The 23,073-nt window shown below is 44.2% G+C and overlaps 1 protein-coding gene across 1 annotated transcript; it reads right to left on the bottom strand.

The window, feature by feature from the left end:
- Positions 1-19,065: 19,065 nt before the first annotated feature.
- On the bottom strand, positions 19,066-20,706 carry LOC138431473 (zinc finger protein 280B-like). The gene is given in 1 exon segment (XM_069573600.1): positions 19,066-20,706. A coding segment is annotated over 1 exon segment (1,641 nt).
- Between the last annotated feature and the right edge of the window lie 2,367 nt (positions 20,707-23,073).

Raw genomic sequence — 23,073 nt, 5'->3', positions numbered from 1 at the left:
CCACACGGCCCAGGAGCCCTCCGCAGTCTGTCACATCTGTGAGTTGTCCTTTGAGACAGATCAGGTTCTCTTAGAGCACATGAAAGACAATCATAAGCCTGGTGAAATGCCCTATGTATGCCAGGTTTGCAGTTACAGATCATCATTTTTTGCAGATGTGGATGCACATTTCAGAGCATACCATGGTAACACCAAGAATTTACTTTGCCCGTTTTGTCTCAAACTTTTTAAAACTGCAACAGCATACAGACGTCATCATCGAGGGCACTGGGAAAAGAGTTTTCACCAGTGTTCCAAATGTCGGCTACAGTTTTTAACTTCCAAAGAGGAGAGGGATCACAAGACCCAGTGTCATCAAATGTTTAAGAAGCCTAAGCAGCTAGAAGGATTGTCTCCTGAAACAAAAATTGTTATTCAGGTATCACTGGAACCCCTTCAGCCAGGATTGGTGGAAGTTGCATCCATTACGGTGAACACATCTGATTTTGAATCATCACCCCCCAAATCTAAAAGGAGGAGGTCAAAAAAAGAAAAAAAATAGTTAATTCTGCCTTCAGTAAGTCTGAAGCCAGTATTTCAGTCAAAGTTAAAAACCCCATTAAAAACAAAAAGATCAACTTATAGCATTATTCAATAATATCAAATATAGGGAAACCGATGGGTAATTTATGTGATTTTGTTTTAAATAGAGGAAGTACAGTTTTGTTTGATCTTCATATTGAGCTGCTATTTAAAAATCTATGATCTGTTTTTCGTGTAATTGTCTTAACATGCAAAAGGATGTGTGCATGTGTCTGTGATAGAGAGAAAATGAGAGAAGTGGAGAAAGGAAAAGTAAGAACCTATTTTGGTATTTGATGTTACTTGTAAGTTCGAAAGCTCTACTATACATATAATCTGTAGAGTGTTTTAGCAACGTAATTTTGAACTGTTTTCATGCCTTGAAGATCTCAGTATCAGCTATGTAGCCAGACTTGAATGTCACTCTCTGAAGTGCCTCTTGGGCTGATCTAAGATAACCTGGCTCTGAAAGCGTGCAGTGGAGGTTGATGGAGAAGCTTCGATGTGAGTTTGGACCAGACACGGGATTTAATCAGTGAAGAGCTGTGGCTTCTTGTCCCAGCTGAGGAAGAGGCATACATTCACTGCAGGCACAGAGCCAAGGGAGAAGGAACACTGTCTCAGAGTGCTTTTACCTAGCCCAGGGACATCTCAAGGAAGCCAGCCGTTAAAATGCCTGTGTTTGGTTAGAGACCAAGGCAAGCATGAAGCAGGCCCTGTGTAGCACTGACTGCAGTTGGAGAAGCAGAGATAGTTAATGAGACCTGGTGCCTGTGGACCTCCTGTTGAGTGATCAAAAGGGGGATTTGATTCATTCTGTCCCCTTTCCCATTTGGCTGGCCTGTAGTCACAGTGAGGTCGGCATATCTGTGTCAGACACAGTAGCAAAGCAAGTTAAAATTCCCAAAGGAAAAAGAGCTTTGACGTCCACTTTGATTTGCGCTGGACCCATAGTTGTAGCTGAAAAGGATCAAACACAGGAAATCTGTTCAGCTTTTGAATTGGGCTAAATTGAGTTCTCTTACCCTTAAGCTACAATGGAGTTGTCCAAGAATCATAAATATAGTGGATAAAAATAGTCCAGGGTGATTAAAGCCTTTTTGGAACTCTTGCTTCCATTTTCCAGTTACATGTGTCTTACCCGAGTTGACCATGTGAAGATTTCTGTTCTGTATCTTATCTTGCCTTGCACACAAATGTAGTACAGTTAACAGCTAATTCTTTGCGTGTGTAATTTCCCATTGTATCAAACTAATTGAGTTTCCGTCTTTCTTGACACAGTCTGATGTGCAAGAATTGTCTCATGTATTTCAGTAATTATCAGGTCATAGAGTTATCCTTCCTCTAATCTATCCAACCATCTAATCTGTGTTTATACTTGTGGAAACCTTCTTTCTTGCGGTCTCCAAGGGCTCTTTCACAGACCCGTGGGGCACCCTCTAAGTATTGGTTCCTGAACATCAGCACACTTGGCTGCCTCTGTAGGTTCTTGGAGTTGAGTCTCCTCCTGGAGTTGAATGTCACCCCTTCTCCACTTCTGGCACGGATACCTAGCAATCTCTGTGCACCATTCCAGGCAGCTGGGATCCTGTCTGTAGACCTATGCCAGGAGCAATCTCTCCGTTTCCTCTTCCTTTCTCCTCCTCTTTGTCTCTTGCCACTCTCCCCAGGCCTCAGTTTCTTTAAGTCCTCTAAGCTTTCACAAAATGCTGGAAAGAGATCATCACCAAGCGGTTAGCATCCTTCTCAGAACTGAAGAGGAAGGACTACAGATGATGAAGCTGTAGTGAATCTGTTGTCTCCATTTTAGGTAATTTAGAGAGTGTAAATTCAAATAAATTGTGTTTATTTACTCAGAGCATGATTGATTTATTTGCACTTCGAATACTTTACTAGGCCTTTCTGGTTAGTTTATTTGGGCCAAAGCGCTTAGCTAAGTGTCAGCTGAAACCACTTTTAGTTGTATAAAGAGTGTGTGTGTGTTCTGGTCTCAGGTGAAAACTCTCTGTATAAATAAATATGCAGACTATTGCATTTGTATCTTCTTTCTTTGATTTCTGTAGTAAAAAATACGAAATGTTTTAGTTACGTGCTTTTATTGTTGCTTAGTATTATCAACACGGTTGCTGTTAGTTGCTGTGAAGTATGCTCCTAAGGAGTACAAGTTGTATTTATTGCCAAATTAAACGGTTCCCCCAATATGGTCCCTGACTGCTCCCCTCTTCCATTCTCTGTCTTCTACTCTATTGTTTTCCCCACTAATGTACTCTTTTTGACAACACTGGCCTTGGTTTTCCCCCATCAAATTCCATTTCTTCCCGATCCCAAGACTGCAAGTGCTGTTCTTCTGGAAATGCTCTTCCCGCAGGCCTGCATGGCTTGCTACCTCCCTTGTTTGAGCTTCACCAATGCTGTTCAAATAACACAATCAAACATCCAACCCCCTCTCTTTCCTCCTCCTCCTTAAAGGCACTTGAAGTCTCTATCCTCTTCTTCCCTCTCCAGCCTAAATTTCCTAAATTTTCACACACACAAAACAAGGAAATAAAAAGAAAAAGAAAAATGAAAGATAATAACATCAGGGCTTTGCTTCTTAGAATTAACTTGAGTCAGTTTCCGTGCCTGCAAATCAAAGATAGTTAATAGTGAGTTGAGTTCTTTCAGGAGCTTCCTCTGTTTTTCTTTTGATACCTCTATATTTGTTCACACAATGACACTTTGTTTTCTTTACAAATATATTGAAGATGTGTCAAGATTACTATTTTGTTACTGCCCTTTGTGAATTCCCTTGTCTGCCTTGCTTGTTCTTTCAGGTAAAATTTATTATTTTATTAATGTTGCCAAAATAATGTAAGTAAAATTAGTATTTGTAGAAATAATGTTTTAAAAATTATTTCTGCTGTCTTTTTACAAATAACATGGCATATTTTTATTTTTTTAAATAATCGTATTGTGTTGGCCAGTTCTAAACTTCTAAACAGTGATGTGTAAATGGGCTTTCTTGTTCTGAGTACCATCAAAAGCAATGAGTATCTGGCTTAATAAATTTCCGTTTCTGCTTTTCGATCTTGAAGAGAATTGTTTTTTTGGATAGTTTACAACATTTGTTGAGACATTTACTGTCCCTTCCTTCTCCTCTCCTTTCTTTTTCTTGCTTTCTTCCCTTGTCTCTCTTCCTCTCTGTTTCCTTCCCTTCTTTCCCCAGGTTGTTGCTTGACTGGACCTTTCCTGAAACAAAAGGAATTCCACTCAGAGTTGAATGTTATCCTCTCAGAATCCCATTTCGTTCCTCATTTCTAGTATTGGAATTAACCTCCCTGTCCCCTTATTAGATTTGCCACAGTTGTATCAATGTTTCTGATTTTCTTTTTCCAAGAAGCAGCTCTTGTAGTCTTATCCCAACAAGCTTTATTTTTGTTTTCTATTTTTGTTTCAATTCATAGATACTTTCTACATTCTTTAGGATTATTTTTTCTTTATAACTTTGTATTTTAGAAGTTTCTTCACAATTTTTTTTCCTGTAAATATATTAGATTTACAATGTTGAATTTCAGATGTATATCAGAGTGATTTAGTTATGCAGATACGTATCTATTCTTTTGTAGGTTCTTTTCCATGATAGGTTATTACATGATACTGAGGATTTCTTTTCTCTCTCTTTTTTTTTTCCATAGATGGTTTAGGGGTTGACCTATTTTTATTTAGCAATTTTGTCTGAATCCCAAATATTTTTATGTATCCATGTTTTTTAATTAAAATTTCATTGTCTAAGATTTTTGGCAAGTTGATTCCAAAGAGTTCACTATTTTCAGGCTGAATGTTTTCATTTATTGTTTACTGAGAATTAAGTTTTCCTTGGAGCTCTGAGGGTATGTGTGTATATACACTGACATGTCTATATACGCATCCTTTTCAGATTACTACATGTTTTAAGATATGTAAGTGTATTTTCAAAGATATTTTCTGTGTGTATGGTAAAAACATGAAATGTTTTAATTCTAGAAATTTGTTCCCTCAAATGAATATAGTATAAAGAATAAAGATATAAAACTAGATTCCTTTGAGCGTAATCCTTACTAACAGAACTTGGGAATGTTCAAAAAGTATTCATAACAATTCCGAAAGGTGGCAAGAAAAACTTTATTCAAGGTAAGAGTACTACAGTGGCGTATTATAACATGGGAGAGAGATTGAGCTTATGTGTGACTCCAGGAGGGGTGCAGCTGGGATTTATAGCTGAGGAACAGGGTGGGCCCATGGGATTGCAGACAGAGATGGGAGACTGAAAAGCAATGGACAACAATAACAGAATGGGTGTCAGTGGATGGAAACTTATTAAAATGAGGACTATAAGCGTGAGGGTGGATTCTGGCTCAACTGAGAGGATCATTGCTGAGGCTAGGCAAGGCTGATAAGATATTCAGGTGAGTGAAATGATATTTGATCTGATACTGAGGGTGGTCAGATCAAGGGTGGGCTATGTTTTCTAAACTGAAGTAGCAGATTCTGGATTAGATTGGACTAGATGGACAGGCAGCCCTGAATAAAGACATTGCCCAAAGTTGGCAGTGCATTAATGAACTAGTGCTGCATAAGCAGTTAGCCAAAACTAGCAGCTTAAAACAATGTTATTCCATACTGCTGCTGAAAGTTGGGAATCCAGGAGTAATTCAGCTGAGTGTTGTGGCTCAGTGTCTCATGAGATTGCCATCCTCTGAAGCCTTGACATGTGCTGGTGGATTTCCTTCCAAGATGGCTTACTCACATAGCTGTTGAAACCGGTTTGCTTGCTGGCTGTTGTGAGAAAGCCTCGGTTCTTTCACATGGGCCTCTCTAAAGGGCTACCTGAGTGTTCTCGAGATATGACTAAGCTGGCTTCTAGAGTGAGTGATCCAAGAGGATGAGCAAGGTGGCTGCAGTGCCTTTTATGACCTAGTCTCAGACGCTTCATTGTTCGTTTCTACAGTATTCTAACATGAGAAGTGAGCCACTAAGCCCACCACACATGTGAAGGGGCGGAGGAAGGAACCGTGGACATAATTTAAAACCACGTGGTACACACATGGCCAGAAATTGTTCACATGCGTGTATGTCCAAAATGCCTTTTCCTGCCAATGCTTTTAAACAATTTATCTGTTACAGCATTAACTTGAAGTTCAGGACCTTGTCATCTAAGTCAGGTCCAGCTATGGATCAGGGTCCACGTGTACAGTATCTCAAGTGTTCTGTTGCTCAGTTGTGTCGTATTCTTTGCGACCCCATGGACTGCAGCGCTGCAGGCTTCCCTGTCCATCAACTCCAGGAGCTTGCTCAAACTCAAGTCCATTGAGTCGATGATGCTATCCAACAATCCCATCCTCTGCTGTCCCCTTCTCCTACCTTCATCTTTTTCCGCATCACGGTCTTTTCCAATGAGCCGGTTATTCCCATCACATAGCCCAAGTATTGGAGCTTCAGCTTCAGCATCAGTCCTTCGAATGAATATGCAGGAGAGATTTACTTTAGGATTGACTGGTTTGATCTCCTTGCAGTCCAAGAGCCTCTCAAGTCTGCAACACATCAGTTCAAATTATAGAAGTGTAGTTCCTCTAGACATGAGGATGTGTGAACAAAAGAGATGAGTTAATCTGCTCCCTTTCACAGCCAACATACGGTGGTGGTTCAGGCATAGATTACCTTCATAGAAACTCCTGTTCTAGAAAGGGGAGGGGAGATGGGAGTCAATAGTAGCAGTTGTGAAATCCCATGGGTTCTTGCGGGCAGTCCTTTGATTAGTATTTAAGGCCTGGACACTTCCTAGGCTTCAGTCTCTTATTTTTTCATTCTACCTCCTGACATGATGCCATTGCATGAAAGGTGTCTAGAATATGGTTACATGAAACAGTCTCCCTAGCCTGCTTCCTGCTTGTAGAAGGTAGAAGTCCAGAGCTCCTATTTTGTACTATTGCTGGTCCTTTCAGTCCGAGCTGAACTTAAATATGTTATCTGAAAACCTTGGTGTGCCTCCTGATACTCTTACTGGTGTTCCAGGCAAAGCACCACACTCCAAAGCCACAATCACACATGTCTTCATAATAAGGCTTACTCTGTCTTGGTTTTCTGCTGAGATAGCTGAGGGATAACACCCTGAACCTTGGTAGAAGTCTTATTGTGTGACTGAAAGGATCTCTGAGTGACACCCCTAAACTCTTTGGAGGGTATTGGCCTGACTAAATAATGCCATGAGTCATCCCCTTCCAGCTTTCTGAGGCTTAACAAAGAATTTTACAGTCACACTCGTCTTTTGAACACCTTTGTTTATAAAAAATAATATGAAGAAGAACTGGCCTATCGGTGGTGTAAAATGTTATACTTAGACCACCTAACCTCAATGTCCTGGATATGCTCTTGCTTGAGAGTCATTAATTTTAACAACTTCCATCATCTTAAAAGACTGGAAAATTCTCAAATCAGCAAGTTTTAATAAATCCCCTGTTTTAATAATCTTTATGTTAAACATTAAAAAAAAAAATCCCTTCATGTTTTACTACAGGCAGCAGGAAGAAACCAGGAAGCACTTTTGGCTGTTTGGATGGAAATCCTCTTAGATAATTAATTAAGTACAGTTTGTCCTCCCAGCTCATTAGGTGCATTTTCTACTTTTCATAAACTGCAGATGTAGTGGACTTTCGTCTTCACACTCCCCAGGCTCTCTCCTCCTGCCTCTCCTTTCTGCCAAGCATCCTAGGTGCACGACTGTGATTCCGCCTAGAACGTGTTTGCTCAGTGAGCAAACAGGGAGCGATTCCCTGGCTTCAGTGCTTCTGCTGGCCAGAGACTCTGTACCATTCCCTAAGAACTTCATGGTTTCGCTGTTCAACTTCTATCACCTGGCTAGGTCAGTTGCAGTAGCTCATACTCACAAGCGAACTGGCAGGGATTTCTACACGCACATGTGCAGAAACATACATGTGTACACGGTAACATCGCTGAGGGGAAACCTGTCCATATGCAGAAGTACAGCTTTCTTTTCCAGGAACATGAATTTTGGTAAGCGCTCAAATTTCTACACACACATGTGCGCAAATATATTGGTGGATACAGTTACATCGCTGAGAGGAAACCTGTCCATATGCAGAAGTAAAGCTTTCTTTTCCAGGAATTTGAATTTTGGTAAGCACTCAAATTTCTGCACGCACATGTGCACAAACATGCACGTGTACTCAGTAACATCCCTGAGAGGAAACTTGTCCATATGCAGAAGTACACGCTTTCTTTTCCAGGAACATGAATTTTGGTAAGCACTCAAATTTCTACGCACACATGTGCGCAAATATATTGGTGAATACAGTTACATCGCTGAGCGGAAACCTGTCCATATGCAGAAGTACAAGCTTTCTTTTCAAGGAACTTGAATTTTGGAAAGCACTAAAATTTCTGCACGCATATGTGCACAAACACGCTCGTGTACACAGTAACATCCCTGAGAGGAAGCTTCTCCATATGCGGAAGTACAAGCTTTCTTTTCCAGGAACATTAATTTTGGTAAGCACTCAAGTTTCTACACACACATGTGCACAAATAGATAGGTGAATACAGTTACATCGCTGAGAGGAAACCTGTCCATATGCAGAAGTACAAGCTTTCTTTTCCAGGAACTTGAATTTTGGTAAGCACTAAAATTTCTGCAGGCATATGTGCATAAACACACTCGTGTACACAGTAACATCCCTGAGAGGAAGCTTCTCCGTATGCGGAAGTACAAGCTTTCTTTTCAAGGAACATGAATTTTGGTAAGCACTCAAATTTCTACACACACATGTGCACAAATAGATGGGTGAATACAGTTACATCGCTGAGAGGAAACCTGTCCATATGCAGAAGTACAAGCTTTCCTTCCCAGGACCTTGAATTTTGGTAAGCACTAAAATTTCTACCTGCACATGTACACAAATATATGCGTGTACACAGTAACATCGCTGAGAGGAAACTTGTCTATATGCTGAAGTACAAGCTTTCTTTTTCAGGAACATGAATGAGACCTGGTGACTAGGACCTCCTGTTGAGTGATCAAAAGGGGAATTTGATTCATTCCGTCCCCTTTCCCATTTGGTGTCCGTGAACAATGGAGAACAACGTGGCAAACGGTGGGGTTTTTCCCTGCTCCCCTAGCATCTGGCCAGCAACAGCCTGTCCTGGTGATGCTGTGCATGGCTGGGACGTTGCAGCCACCAGTGGCCACACCAGGCGAAGATGCCACCCTCTTCAGAGTGGAGGCAGGAGAGGACAGCGAGGCCCAGGTGGACGGAGTGGTGGCAGGGATCAGATGGGGTTTCCAGCTGCTTGCAGAGGACATCACTGAGGATGTGGAGGTTGTGCCAGATGAATAACAGAAACAGGGGTCCTCCCTGGAGCTGGAGGAGAAGACATTGGAGGAGCAGTGCCAGGAAAGGCCTGGAGGCCCGAGTGAGCTCCCGGCACTAGATGTGATGCAGGCACTGGCGACCTTGTAAGTGGAACTTAGCTCTAAGCCTGAGAAAACCTGCAGGGCCTACGTTTGGTTCATGTGCAAGAGTCATGAGAGGAAGAAGCGTGACTTGGCTCAGAAGAGTGCCAACATCCAGGGCATCCCTGGCTTCTGGGCCAACGTGGTATCCTTTCTGCTACTCGTTGTGGTCCAGTGCTCAGGAGGAGGGGGAGGAGGCAGGAGCAGGAGGAGGGGTGGAGGCGAGGGGGCAGAATGGTGGACCCTGAAGGAAGTGTGGTACTGGGCAATTGGCAGGCTCCAAAGGCACAGCTGAGTAGAGTCCGGGCAGGGCCACACCTGTAAGTGTCGCAGCCATGACTCTGTGTGTCTCCTTCAGGCCTGCATCTGAGGAGGATTAGCCTCTAAGTCAGAAATGACCAGAGACAGTACATCAGAGCCACCTTAGCTGACAGTTATTGTTGTAAAGGTGAATGATTCCGAAAATAACTGAGATGTGGGAGTCACACACACGCGTGCGTGCGCGCACACACACACACATACACAAACCCACAGAACATATGTAGACATACTTACTGATCCCCGTTATCTCACTGAGTGAGCAAGTTCTGAGTGGAATCACAGTGGTACAGCAAGGATGCCTGGCAGAAAGGAGAGGCAGGAATAAAGTGCCTGGGGGTGACCAGTGAGAGTGCAGAAGATCTGAGACACAGAACAGGTTGCAATCCCAGACACAGAAGCCACGGTGGGTGACCCCACAGCCCTTTGAATACCCTGATACAAGGGCCTTTCCATCCTTCCCAAGTGCCAGGCATACTTTCCCTGACCTTACCATGAGCATGAGCAACCCTTGCCTATTTTGTGTGGTTTCAGTGATGGACCAGAACTGCAGCATAAGCACCTGCTACCTGCAGTATTCCAGTCTGAATCATCACCCTTTGTACTCCTTGCAGAACACATATATTTGGTATCAGGAATATAGGATGGATGGCTTATCTTGATCCTCTTGCTGCTCCCAGCCACACAGGCTTGGGTGACCGGGCAGGCTTGAATGTGTTCTCACATGGAGAACAGAACCGCTTAGAAAGGGCCTCGATAGGGTAAATTGGCAGCCATGCATGTTTCTGGCACCAGTGTGTCATGGAACTTAATGGGGAGCTGTCCTTACCATCTCCCTGGCAGGTATTCAAATAATGTTCAGGGAGTTCCCTCAGGCCCCAGGCCATGGCCCATTTCTCCATCTGTGCAAAGTGTGGCCAAGCTACCTGAGGCCTTTGCACTATTCACGTCTGTCCAGCGACGGAGGGAGGGTCACACGGCACCTTCTGCAGTTCAGCAGTGACCGCACACTGTGGACTTTCAAGTTTGAGAAAGCACTCTCCGAATGTGTGGACTAACAAAGTCTGATCTCCCATGGGTGCAACTCACTAAGGAGGAGCAGGGCTTGCCTTCTCATATAAACTTCTCCTATGATCACTGGTGTCCAGAGAGTGACAGACAGCAAGAGCACCACTGAGAGAGATGGAGACAAACAGACACCAGCCCTTGGTACACACATGGAAGGATTGCCCAAAACAGTGCTATGCCAGAAGCAGAGATGAAGAGACACAGAGCCAGCTCTGTACCCTAAGGCTCTGGTGTCCCTGAACAGTGGAGATCAACTGTAGCCAACAGTGTGGTTTTTCCCTTCTCCCCTAGCATCCGGACAACAGGTTCTGTGTCCCATGGAGAAAAAGTATCCAGCCACGTGGAGTCCCTGTTTATCCTTTGAATCCTCAGGGAAATTTCTCAGTTATTGAGGGTCCTGAGGGACACAGGAGTAAGCTGTTCAGACTGTGAAGCAGAAATCCGTCATTGGGATTTCCAGAGTCTGGACAATGACAGCGCCTGGAGTATCAGCAGATGCAAAACCCATTACTCCCTGGAGCGGTATATGCCATGTGGGAGCGCTGTAGCCCAGGAACTGTGGAAGATTCCCTACGTTTGAGGGGCGTGTCCAGAAGGGTGCCACCCACCACTCTCTCGGCCATTGGACTAGATTTGGGCCAGCAGCCTATGTGTGTCTCACAGCCTAGGGATCCGCCTATTCGGCTGATTTCCCCAGGGCCTGTTCACCCTGTCCCGTGCTGTCAGCTACCACTTTCTTCAGCCTCAGGCCACCGGACACACACCAGCCCCTGCTTCCCTACCATCCCCCTCACTCCCCGCCCCCAAAGAGCTAGTGGGTCCCACAGGATTACTGAAACCTGAGCCGCATTTGCACACCACTTGTGCTATTATGTCGCATCCCTTGGCATCTGCCCCAGCCTGGGGTCACGACCAGGGCCAAGAGGAGTGTGAAAGGCCGTCAGAGGAATGCAGGAGCATCCTGGGACCCCAGACCTTCCTAGTTGTGAGCTCCGGTTTCAGGGCGCTGGGGTTGGTGGCCAGCCATCCTCAGGCTTTTTGAGGCTGGGACCTTACAGCCACAAGTTGTCATGCCAGGCAAAGGAGCCACGCTATGCAGGGTGGAGGCGGTGGACGACGGTGAGCCCCTGGTGGACGGAGACGTGGTGGGGATTGGGTGGTTGTTCCAGCTGCTTGCGGAAGACGTCATGGAGGAGGTGGAGGTTGTGGCAGATGAGGAGCAGCAATAGGGGTTCTTCCAGGAGCTGAGAAGACGGTGGAGGAGCAGGGCCAGGAAAGGCCCGGGAGCGCTACTGAGCTTCCAGGGCAAGATGCGCTGCAGGCACTGGCTGCCCTGCTGGTGGAACTGAGCTCTGAGCCTAAGAAGAACTGCAGGGCCTACTTCCAGTTCATGTGCAAGAACCATCAGAGGAGGAAGCCTGACTTGGCTTGGAGGATCGCCATCACCTGGGGCATCCCTTGCTTCTGGGCCGTAGCTGTATCCTTTCTGCTGCTCTTTGAAGTCTGCTGCTCAGGAAGAGGAGGCGGCGCAGGAACCTTTTCCCTGCTCCCTATCCTGACAGGTGCTGTTGCGGAGCCATCCATCGTCCCACTGCAAGTTGATATTTTCCTTTCAGGACCCCCCTACTTCTTGAACACAGTGACCACTAAGTAGAATTACCTTGACATCACTTGTGAAACGTGGTTCCTGGGGTGATGAGTGTGGGTGTGCAAGGTTGTGGAGTGTCCACCTGTGGGATCCACACCCATCTCCCGTCTCTCTGTAGGGCATAGGGCACGTTGTTCCACTCCTGTCCACTGGTTCTGGGACTTTGAACGGGGAGCATCCAGCCGCAGCGTGGACACCAGGAGCCTTAACTTTCTCGGCTGGTTGTCAGGTCACAACTGCTCAGAGTCGAACAGGATTGCTGAGGTGTGGTTGCTTTGGGCCTGAACACAGTCAGCAATTCACTTTGGGATTCTTGGCTGCTGGCTCACCTTGCTCGTATTGCCAGCGGATTGTTGGCCAAGATGTGTGGGAGGATCGCCTGAAGTAGTACCCTGGGCAGGAAGGTTCTTCCATGAGAGTAACTGACAGAAACATGTGTGGAGATGTGGTCTGAAGGTGGGCCCTGAAGGGACACTCGTGTGATACTACAGGGACACTGTCCTTTCCCAAATGGGGATGCTCAGACTCATGCAAGCTGGCTCTTGAGCTTGAGTTTGGGTCGTGCTTGTATCAGGTGACCTCCTGAGACTGTTTATTTGGGGACTTGGTGTGTCCGTGAGTGAAGCAAGTCTCCACCAAATCAGCTGAGGTGGCAGCACCAGTGTCCAGGTGATACTACTAGAGGCAGTGTGTATTAAGTATCTTTGTCAGAATCATCCTTTGTGGGTCTTTTCATCCCCTGGCCTCCTGCTGCTCACTGAGTTTGAGATTGCCTGGGCACTTCACTCCCGCCCCTTACCCAGGGAAGGCCTATCATTGAAAAGCTGTTCTCTCCAGGGTCCCAGTGCACCTGTGTGCTGACTTTGGGATCTTCTGTGAATTTCCACATTCAGCAATCAGTGTCTCACAACCACCAAACATGCTGCGCTGGAAGCGGCTTCAGGCTGCCTTGGGAACATATGGAAGAGTTCGTGGAGAAGGTGAACAGGGGGCCCAAAGGCAGGACTTGGTGCCTACTGTCGCCACCCCCGACATTGCTGGCCTCGGTCGTCTTCACCTCCTTAAACACCTATGCTCGTTGTTTGCATCTGTGTCCCCGTGCTGAGCATGTGTGTGTATACACACGTGTGCTTATTTATGCTGGCTGTGATTGTGTGTGTGTGTGTGTGTGTGTGTGTGTGTGTGTGTGTCCGGCCCAGGGCAGAGGCAGAGATGAAGGTGGCAGGAGAGGAGGTGCTGAGCAAACAGAAGAGGAGTCATGAGGCGACCAGGCTGAAGGTGGTTTGTCGCCTCATCTCTGCATTGACCCTGCCCAGGATGGGAACAAGGAAAGGATGGCCAGTGATAACTCCAGACTGTGGCTCCAGATATCTGCAATTAGACCAGATACAAAACACGCTCATCAGTTCTACCGTGTTGTTGTGTGTGCTTGGATCAGGAAGAGGGTTTCATGGTCTAAGGATTCACACAGAGCAAATCACGTGGGGTGGGGCTTTGAAACCACTGCCTGTGGAGCCCTCCGTGTGTGGGGCCATGGGCTGGCCTCTGGAAATGAGGGACGTGGCTATGGCAAGATCTGGGATGGTGAGGCTAAGGTCCTGCCGAGATGGGCAGAGAGCTGAAGGAGAAAGAGTCATAGATTGCCTGCTGCACTGGAGATTGTTCCACACACATGTGAAAAGGAGAACTGGGAAGGTCCTGGACCAGTGCTGCCCCGGATCAGCCCAGCAGCCAGCACACGCCCTCCCTGAGGGTGGCACACACTGGCACGATATGACACAAAACATGAGATGTGCTAAAGTATGCTGTATCTGCCAAACCACAGGCATCCTAGGAGACATGGTCTGTAAGCAAGGCATGCCTCCATGCACTTCCAGCCTGCATCCCTGGAAGTGCCCAAAGGCGAGGAATGGGTAAGTGGGTTTCCCTGTGTGACCCTATCCAGGATATGCCTGTGAGGGAGGGAACAGAGAAAAGACAAGGGCGGTGGGTAAACTGCATGTCCTAAGGGACCTCAGGGGATTGGAGACAGAGAAGCCCCTGGGGCAGTTCAGGGCCTGCTGGTCTTCAGGGTCCAGACTCTAGGCAGTAGCGGTCCTGCCAAAGATACCCCATGGTCTGTGCTGAAAGTTCTGATATGAATTCCTCCTTTTCTTTGGGGTCTTGCCCCTGGCTTTGGGGGCCTGAGTGTCAAAGGTGCACGTCTGTACCTGAAGGAGGATTCTGGTAGTCTTGCTGGAGCAGAATCTCTGATTGCGTTGTAGGGGATCTGCACCCAGGTGACACAGACGGATGCTGCCTTCCAGGTGACCGTCTTGGATATCCCTGGGCCCAACCGCGCACTGGCTTCCTTGGCACGGGTACTGTGTAGGGAAGCAGGGATGCCTGACTGTAGGGAGTCCTACCTGGGCCTAATGAGAGCAACTGAAAGAGAGCCTTGGCATTTAGCAAATCACTGAGGCATGGGTGGTTCAAGCCCTCTTGGTCCATTTGAGATAGTAACGCTGCTTTCTGTCCAACGGAGGCATTAGCTCTGGGCCCAGAACCTGCAGGTTCCCCAGGGCATCATCTGCTGGGGGACTCCCATGTGCATGGGTAGTGTTAAACAGAAAGGAAGACGTGTAGGGATGCCACCTTACTTTTATGGCCTCCGGTTCCATTCTTGGTATCGGAAGAGACCCTGTATCCATGTGTACCTTCTTCACAATCTTGGATCAGAACCAGGCCTGTCACAGTCTCCGGGGGCTTTTGGAGGCTCAGGCGTTTCTGGCCTTTTCCTGCCACTTGGAGAGAGCACATCGGGGCACAGGTAGATGGTGCACACAGAACGCTCCACAGATAGGAAGAACAGGGGGCCTCATTCAGAATGCTGGGGGCTGTAACGGGTGGTAGGCTAGCAAGAGGGGCACAGCATTGACACGGAATGACCTAGACAGGTGCACACCGAGAAAGCAGTTCTTCAAGTCAGCTGAGCTCAGAGGTCCTTGTTTTCTGGTCCCCTGAAGGAATGCACAGGCAATGGATCAGGCCAACGTGACTGGTACTGTGAAGCTGTCCAAGGTGATGGGAGAATGCCGAAGGCAGGCACATGTTATACAGCTGTTCATGGCAAGGACTTCCAATGCTGCCTGCTGCTCTGCAGGCCAGTCCCTATCAATAGCAAATGCCAAGGTTTTGGAACCTTTGAGGATAAGGCACAGAGTTAGAAGTGTAACATGACATAATCGATGAGCAAGTGAAAAAACAAGGACAGAAATGTGGATGCTTACCAAAATTCATGTTCCTGGAAAAGAAAACTTGTACTTCGGAATATGGACAAGTTTCCTCTCAGCGATCTTACTGTGTGCATGCATATATTTGTGCACATGTGCACATAGAAATTTGAGTGCTTACCAAAATTAATGTTCCTGGAAAAGAAAGCTTGTACTTCTGCATATGGACAAGTTTCCTCTCAGGGATGTTACTGAGTACACGTGCATGTTTGTGCACATGTGCGTGCAGAAATTTGAGTGCTTACCAAAATTCAAGTTCCTGGAAAGGAAAGCTTTACTTCTGCATATGGACAGGTTTCCCCTCAGCGATGTTACTGTGTACACATGTAGGTTTCTGCACATGTGCGTGTAGAAATCCCTGCCAGTTCACTTGTGAGTATGAACTACTGCAACTGACCTAGCCAGGTGATAGAAGTTGAACAGCGAAACCATGAAGTTCTTAGGGAACGGTACAGAGTCTCTGGCCAGCAGAAGCACTGAAGCCAGGGAATCGCTCCCCATTTGCTCACTGAGCAAACACGTTCTAAGTGGAATCACAGTCGTGCACCTAGGATGCTTGGCAGAAAGAGAGGCAGGAGGAAAGAGCCTGGGGAGTGTGAAGACGAAAGTCCACTACATCTGCAGTTTTATGAAAAGTAGAAAATGCACCTAATGAGCTGGGAGGACAAACTGTACTTAATTGAGTTATCTAAGAGGATTTCCATCCAAACAGCCAAAAGTGCTTCCTGGTTTTTTCTTGCTGCTTGTAGTAAAACATGAAGGGAATTTTTTTTTTTAATGTTTAAGATAAAGATTATTAAAACAGGGGACAAAACTTGCTGATTTGGGAAGTTTCCAGGCTTTTAATATGACATTAATAAAATAATAAATTTTACCTGAAAGAACAAGCAAGGCAGACAAGGGAATTCACAAAGGGCAGTAACAAAATAGTAATCTTGACACATCTTCAATATATTTGTAAAGAAAACAAAGTGTCATTATGTGAACAAAATATAGAGGTATCAAAAGAAAAACAGAGGAAGCTCCTGAAAGAACTCAACTCACTATTAACTATCTTTGATTTGCAGGCACGGAAACTGACTCAAGTTAATTCTAAGAAGCAAAGCCCTGATGTTATTATCTCTTCTTTTTTCCTTTTTTCTTTTTCTTTTTTTGTGAAAACTTAGGAAATTTAGGCTGGAGAGGGAAGAAGAGGATAGTGACTTCAAGTGCCTTTAAGGAGGAGGAGGAAAGAGAGGGGGTTGGAGATTTGATTGTGTTATTTGAACAGCATTGGTGAAGCTCAAACAAGGGAGGTAGCAAGCCATGCGGGCCTGCGGGAAGAGCATTTCCAGAAGAACAGCACTTACAGTCGTGTGATCGGGAAGAATTGGAATTTGATGGGGGAAAACCAAGGCCAGTGTTGTCAAAAAGAGTACATTAGTGGGGAAAACAATAGAGTAGAAGACAGAGAATGGAAGAGAGGAAGCAGTCAGGGACCATATTGCGGGAACCTTTTAATTTGGCAATAAATACAACTTGTACTCCTTAGGAGCATACTTCACAGCAACTAACAGCAACCGTGTTGATAATACTAAGCAACAATAAAAGCACGTAACTAAAGCATTTCGTATTTTTTACTACAGAAATCGAAGAAAGCAGATACAAATGCAATAGTCTGCATATTTATTTATACAGAGAGTTTTCACCTGAGACCAGAACACACACACACTCTTTATACAACTAAAAGTGGTTTCAGCTGACACTTAGCAAAGTGCTTTGGCCCAAATAAACTAACGAGAAAGGCCTAGTAAAGTATTCGAAGTGCAAATAAATCAATCATGCTCTGAGTAAATAAACACAATTTATTTGAATTTGAATTTACACTCATGAAATTACCTAAAATGGAGACAACAGATTCACAACAGCTTCATCATCTGTAGTCCTTCCTCTTCAGTTCTGAGAAGGATGCTAACTGCTTGGTGATGATCTCTTTCCAGCATTTTGTGAAAGCTTAGAGGACTTAAAGAAACTGAGGCCTGGGGAGAGTGGCGAGAGACAAAGAGGAGGAGAAAGGAAGAGGAAACGGAGAGATTGCTCCTGGCATAGGTCTACAGACAGGATCCCAGCTTCCTGGAATGGTGCACAGAGATTGCTAAGTATCCGTGCCAGAAGTGGAGAAGGGGTGACATTCAACTCCAGGAGGAGACTCAACTCCAAGAACCTACAGAGGCAGCCAAGTGCGCAGATGTTCAGGAACCAATACTTAGAGGGTACCCCACAGGTCTGTGAAAGAGCCTTTGGAGACCACAAGAAAGAAGGTTTCCACAAGTATAATCACAGATTAGATGGTTGGATAGATTAGAGGAAGGATAACTCTATGACCTGATAATTACTGAAATACATGAGACAATTCTTGCACATCAGACTGTGTCAAGAAAGACGGAAACTCAATTAGTTTGATACAATGGGAAATTACACACGCAAAGAATTAGCTGTTAACTGTACTACATTTGTGTGCAAGGCAAGATAAGATACAGAACCGAAATCTTCACATGGTCAACTCGGGTAAGACACATGTAACTGGAAAATGGAAGCAAGAGTTCCAAAAAGGCTTTAATCACCCTGGACTATTTTTATCCACTATATTTACGATTCTTGGACAACTCTATTGTAGCTTAAGGGTAAGAGAACTCAATTTAGCCCAATTCAAAAGCTGAACAGATTTCCTGTGTTTGATCCTTTTCAGTTACAACTATGGGTCCAGCGCAAATCAAAGTGGACGTCAAGGCTCTTTTTCCTTTGGGAATTTTAACTTGCTTTGCTACTGTGTCTGACACTGATATGCCGACCTCACTGTGACTACAGGCCAGCCAAATGGGAAAGGGGACAGAATGAATCAAATTCCCCTTTTGATCACTCAACAGGAGGTCCACAGGCACCAGGTCTCATTCTATTAACTATCTCTGCTTCTCCAATGCAGTCAGTGCTACACAGGGCCTGCTTCATGCTTGCCAGGGTCTCTAACCAAACACAGGCATTTTAACGGCTGGCTTCCTTGAGATGTCCCTGGGCTAGGTGAAAGCACTCTGAGACAGTGTTCCTTCTCCCTTGGCTCTGTGCCTGCAGTGAATGTATGCCTCTTCCTCAGCTGGGACAAGAAGCCACAGCTCTTCAATGATTAAATCCCGTGTCTGGTCCAAACTCACATCGTAGCTTCTCCATCAACCTCCACTGCACGCTTTCAGAGCCAGGTTATCTTAGATCAGCCCAAGAGGCACTTCAGAGAGTGACATTCAAGTCTGGCTATATAGCTGATACTGAGATCTTCAAGGCATGAAAACACTTCAAAATTACGTTGCTAAAACACTCTACAGATTATATGTATAGTAGAGCTTTCGAACTTACAAGTAACATCAAATACCAAAATAGGTTCTTACTTTTCCTTTCTCAACTTCTCTCATTTTCTCTCTCTCACACACACATGCACATATCCTTTTTACATGTTAAGACAATTACACGAAAAACAGATCATAGATTTTTAAATAGCAGCTCAATATGAAGATCAAACAAAACTGTACTTCCTCTATTTAAAACAAAATCACATAAATTACCCATCGGTTTCCCTATATTTGATATTATTGAATAATGCTATAAGTTGATCTTTTTGTTTTTAATGGGGTTTTTAACTTTGACTGAAATACTGGCTTCAGACTTACTGAAGGCAGAATTAACTATTTTTTTTCTTTTTTTGACCTCCTCCTTTTAGATTTGGGGGGTGATGATTCAAAATCAGATGTGTTCACCGTAATGGATGCAACTTCCACCAATCCTGGCTGAAGGGGTTCCAGTGATACCTGAATAACAATTTTTGTTTCAGGAGACAATCCTTCTAGCTGCTTAGGCTTCTTAAACATTTGATGACACTGGGTCTTGGGATCCCTCTCCTCTTTGGAAGTTAAAAACTGTAGCCGACATTTGGAACACTGGTGAAAACTCTTTTCCCAGTGCCCTCGATGATGACGTCTGTATGCTGTTGCAGTTTTAAAAAGTTTGAGACAAAACGGGCAAAGTAAATTCTTGGTGTTACCATGGTATGCTCTGAAATGTGCATCCACATTTGCAAAAAATGATGATCGGTAACTGCAAACCTGGCATACATAGTGCATTTCACCAGGCTTATGATTGTCTTTCATGTGCTCTAAGAGAACCTGATCTGTCTTAAAGGACAACTCACAGATGTGACAGACTGCAGAGGGCTCCTGGGCCGTGTAGACACTTTCAATGTGACTCTGCAGCTGGAAGGGAGTCGGAAACTGGCGGAGGCAGTGCTGGCAGGTGGTGTGGGTTTTCCAGCTGTCACCTCTCTGCCTCTCAAGTTCCAAATGGTGCTTCATGTGATTCATAAACTTGACCTTTTTTAGAACTTTCAAGTAGCTGAGGCATTTAAACGTCGTGTGGGTCTTCGGTTCTGGCTACCCAACTCCTCCATGCTTGCCATAGTAGAAGTCGCGAAGTAACACAATCAGATTTCCTTCTGTGGGATCACCAATTTTGTTTGGACTTGCCAAACTTGGAAAATCAGTTTTTGTCCGTCCACTTTCCCCTAAAGGTCTTACAGGCTTGCAATGAACACTGTCGTTTGGAAAAGGTGTTGGACAAGGTTCTCCATTCTGAACATGGCTTAGTGAGGTATGGACACGGTCTGGTGTGCTTTGCTGAGTGGTCTCTGTATGAAAAAAACCTGACGGGGAGAAACCTAAAGAATGTTCCCCTACAATGCCATCGCTGAGTTTAGGCCTTCTGGGATTTCTGCGATTTGTTTCACAAGAGGAAACTCGCTTTGATACATGAGGACTTTTATTCATATCTCCTGCAGAAACTGCTGTTTCTACTGGATGCTGCAATGAACTTGTGAAGGTAATCAAAGAAGAACATAACTCCTTCGAAAAGCAATCAGGCACTATTTGTGGTGAAATATTTTTATAATCAGCTTGAGACGGAGGTTCAATAATAATAGGACTACCTATGGATCTTGAGTCAGAGTCAGACACTGGAAAGACAGTCTTTGATTCTGATGTAGGAGTCACATGACTAATAGGCTGTAATCTGTGAGCATTACCTCTCCTGAAGTGACCGTACCTTTTTCTCCTTGAATAAGAACCTGGGGTATCTCTGTTCAGTATGTTTGAAATGACTGGTTTTGAAGCTGAGCTCATCCCAACAAAGATCACGTCAGCATCTTCATTTACATGTTCCACTCCAACCAAGATCACTTCATCATCATCAGCATCATCTACTTGTTTCGTCTCTCCCTCCCTTTTCCGTACTTCTGGCTCTTGTTCTTCTTCACGTAACATACATGGGAGTTCCATATTTTTAATACTTTTTTATTCTTAGAGGGTGCGGCCACAAGTCCCAGTGCTTCCTTTATACAAACTGCCACCTAAGTATAAACATACTACAGATTAGTTAAGTACAGAAAAATGGGCTATTTGATTATCTCCAAAACTCTAGAGTACTTATACACACCCTTATCTTACAGACAAAGACACTGAGTGTCAAGCAGACTCAATGACAGCTAAAAAATCTACGACTACAAGTCTACATGGCTCTAGAATCATAGCTTTGTCGCATGTTCACTTTAACCTCTTCTATTTAAAAAAATAAAGAGGGGAAAAAAACCAAAACGCCACACTGATCATTACGTGAAATCACATGTAAAGGATGAGTATTTTTACAAAAGCATTGTTCTACAGCGTTTCGAAGCATGGACTTTGGAGTCATAGGAGATTAAGTTGGAATTCTAACTTAACCACACACCAGTTGCGTCTTCTTGGTCAAATTTGTAACTTTTAAATGTGTTTCTGTATCTTAAAGACAAACATGCTTATTTCTTAGACTTAAGGTTAACAGCTTTTTTAAAAGGCATCAGCTATTCAATGGCATCTTGTTTTGTAGTAAAAATGGAAGAAAATGTATCTTAAATGCACATTACAACCGATCCACAAATTCTAATTTCATAAATGTTAACAAACAAAATAGGTAGCAGATTCAAAGTATAATCTATCTATACCTAGTTAACAAACAGCATAATTCAATGTCAAGCACTTAACACAGGCCTAGGAAAAGGAGAATGGGCTCTCTTTGATAATCTCACCCCAATTCCACACTGCTATATCCTAAATTTCTCCCTCTAATCCTGGCTAAACTTCAATCCAACAATGCTTCATCCTTTATGCCACATGTCTCTTCCCCACATAGCAGGCAAAGTGATGCCAGTCTTTCTCTCATATCAATATCAGACAGAGATATCACTCACACACACACACACACACACACACACACACACACACACACACACACACACCTGATATCCCTCATGAATACAGGTGAAAGAGTCCAAAACAAAATACTGGCAAACAAAATTCAACAGCATATAAACAAGACTGTATACCATGATCACATGGGATTTAGGGAGGTATGCAAAGTTGGTTCATGATAGGAAAGTCAACCAACATTATGCCATTTTAAAACAATAAAACAAATAACACATCTGCCTGAAGAAAAAGCATTTCCTTGAATCTAGCACCTTTTCATAACCAGGGTTAAAAGAACACTTAATAATTAAGAACAGAAGAGAACTTTCTCAATCAAAGGGCACCTGTAAAAAGACCCACAGCTAACATCATACTTAAGAATGAAAAACTGAAAGCTTTCCCTCTAAGACTGGGAACAACACAAGGAAGTCTATTACACACTTTGGCTCAACATTATACTGGCAGTTTTACAACCAGAGCAATCAGGTAACAAAAGAGAATTGCTGCTGTAGTTTAAAAAAAAAAAAAAAAAACACAATGAAAAAACAAAAAACCGCTTTCAGAATGGAAAGGAAAAATCAAAGTATATTGGAGATAACATACTTTTGTATATAGAAAATCTTGAAGAAAACACAAGTATTAGAATTAATATAAAGCTTGCAGAATAGAAGACAAATATTTTAAACGTCAACCACATTTTACACTGTAGCAACAAATGTTGTTGAGTAAATACTTGAATCTACACTAGCATTCAAAAGAATACTTAGGAAGTCAGAAAGAGGAAGACAATATATTCTTTTGAATGGCTGAGTAATACTCCATTGTGTATATGTACCACAGCTTTCTGATCCATTTATCTGTTGATGGACATCTAGGTTGTTCCATGTCCTGGCTATTATAAACAGTGCTGCAATGAACACCGGGGTACATGTGTCTCTTTCAATTCTGGTTTCCTCAGTGTGTATGCCCAGCGGTGGGATTGCTGGGTCATATGGCAGTTCTATTTGCCATTTTTTAAGGAATCTCCACACTGTTCTCCATAGTGGCTGCACTAGATTGCATTCCCACCAACAGTGTAAGAGGGTTCCCTTTGCTCCACACCCTCTCCAGCATTTATTGCTTCCAGACTTTATAGGAATCAATTCTAATGAGACGGAGGAAACTGGAGCCGATTATAAACAGTGAAGTAAGCCAGAAAGAAAAACACCAACACAGTATACTAACACATATATATGGAATTTAAAAAGATGGTAATGATAACCCTGCATGAGAGACAGCAGAAGAGACACAGATGTATAGAACAGATTTTTGGACTCTGAGGGAGCGGGAGAGGGTGGGATAATTTGGGAGAATAGCACCGAAACATGTACACTATCATGTAAGGTAGTCGCCAGTCTATGTTTGATGCAGGATACAGGATGT

Source organism: Ovis canadensis, chromosome Y (assembly GCF_042477335.2).
Source record: "Ovis canadensis isolate MfBH-ARS-UI-01 breed Bighorn chromosome Y, ARS-UI_OviCan_v2, whole genome shotgun sequence".
In the NCBI taxonomy this organism is placed as follows: Eukaryota; Metazoa; Chordata; class Mammalia; order Artiodactyla; family Bovidae; genus Ovis; species Ovis canadensis.
This window is presented reverse-complemented; position numbering and strand designations above follow the sequence as displayed.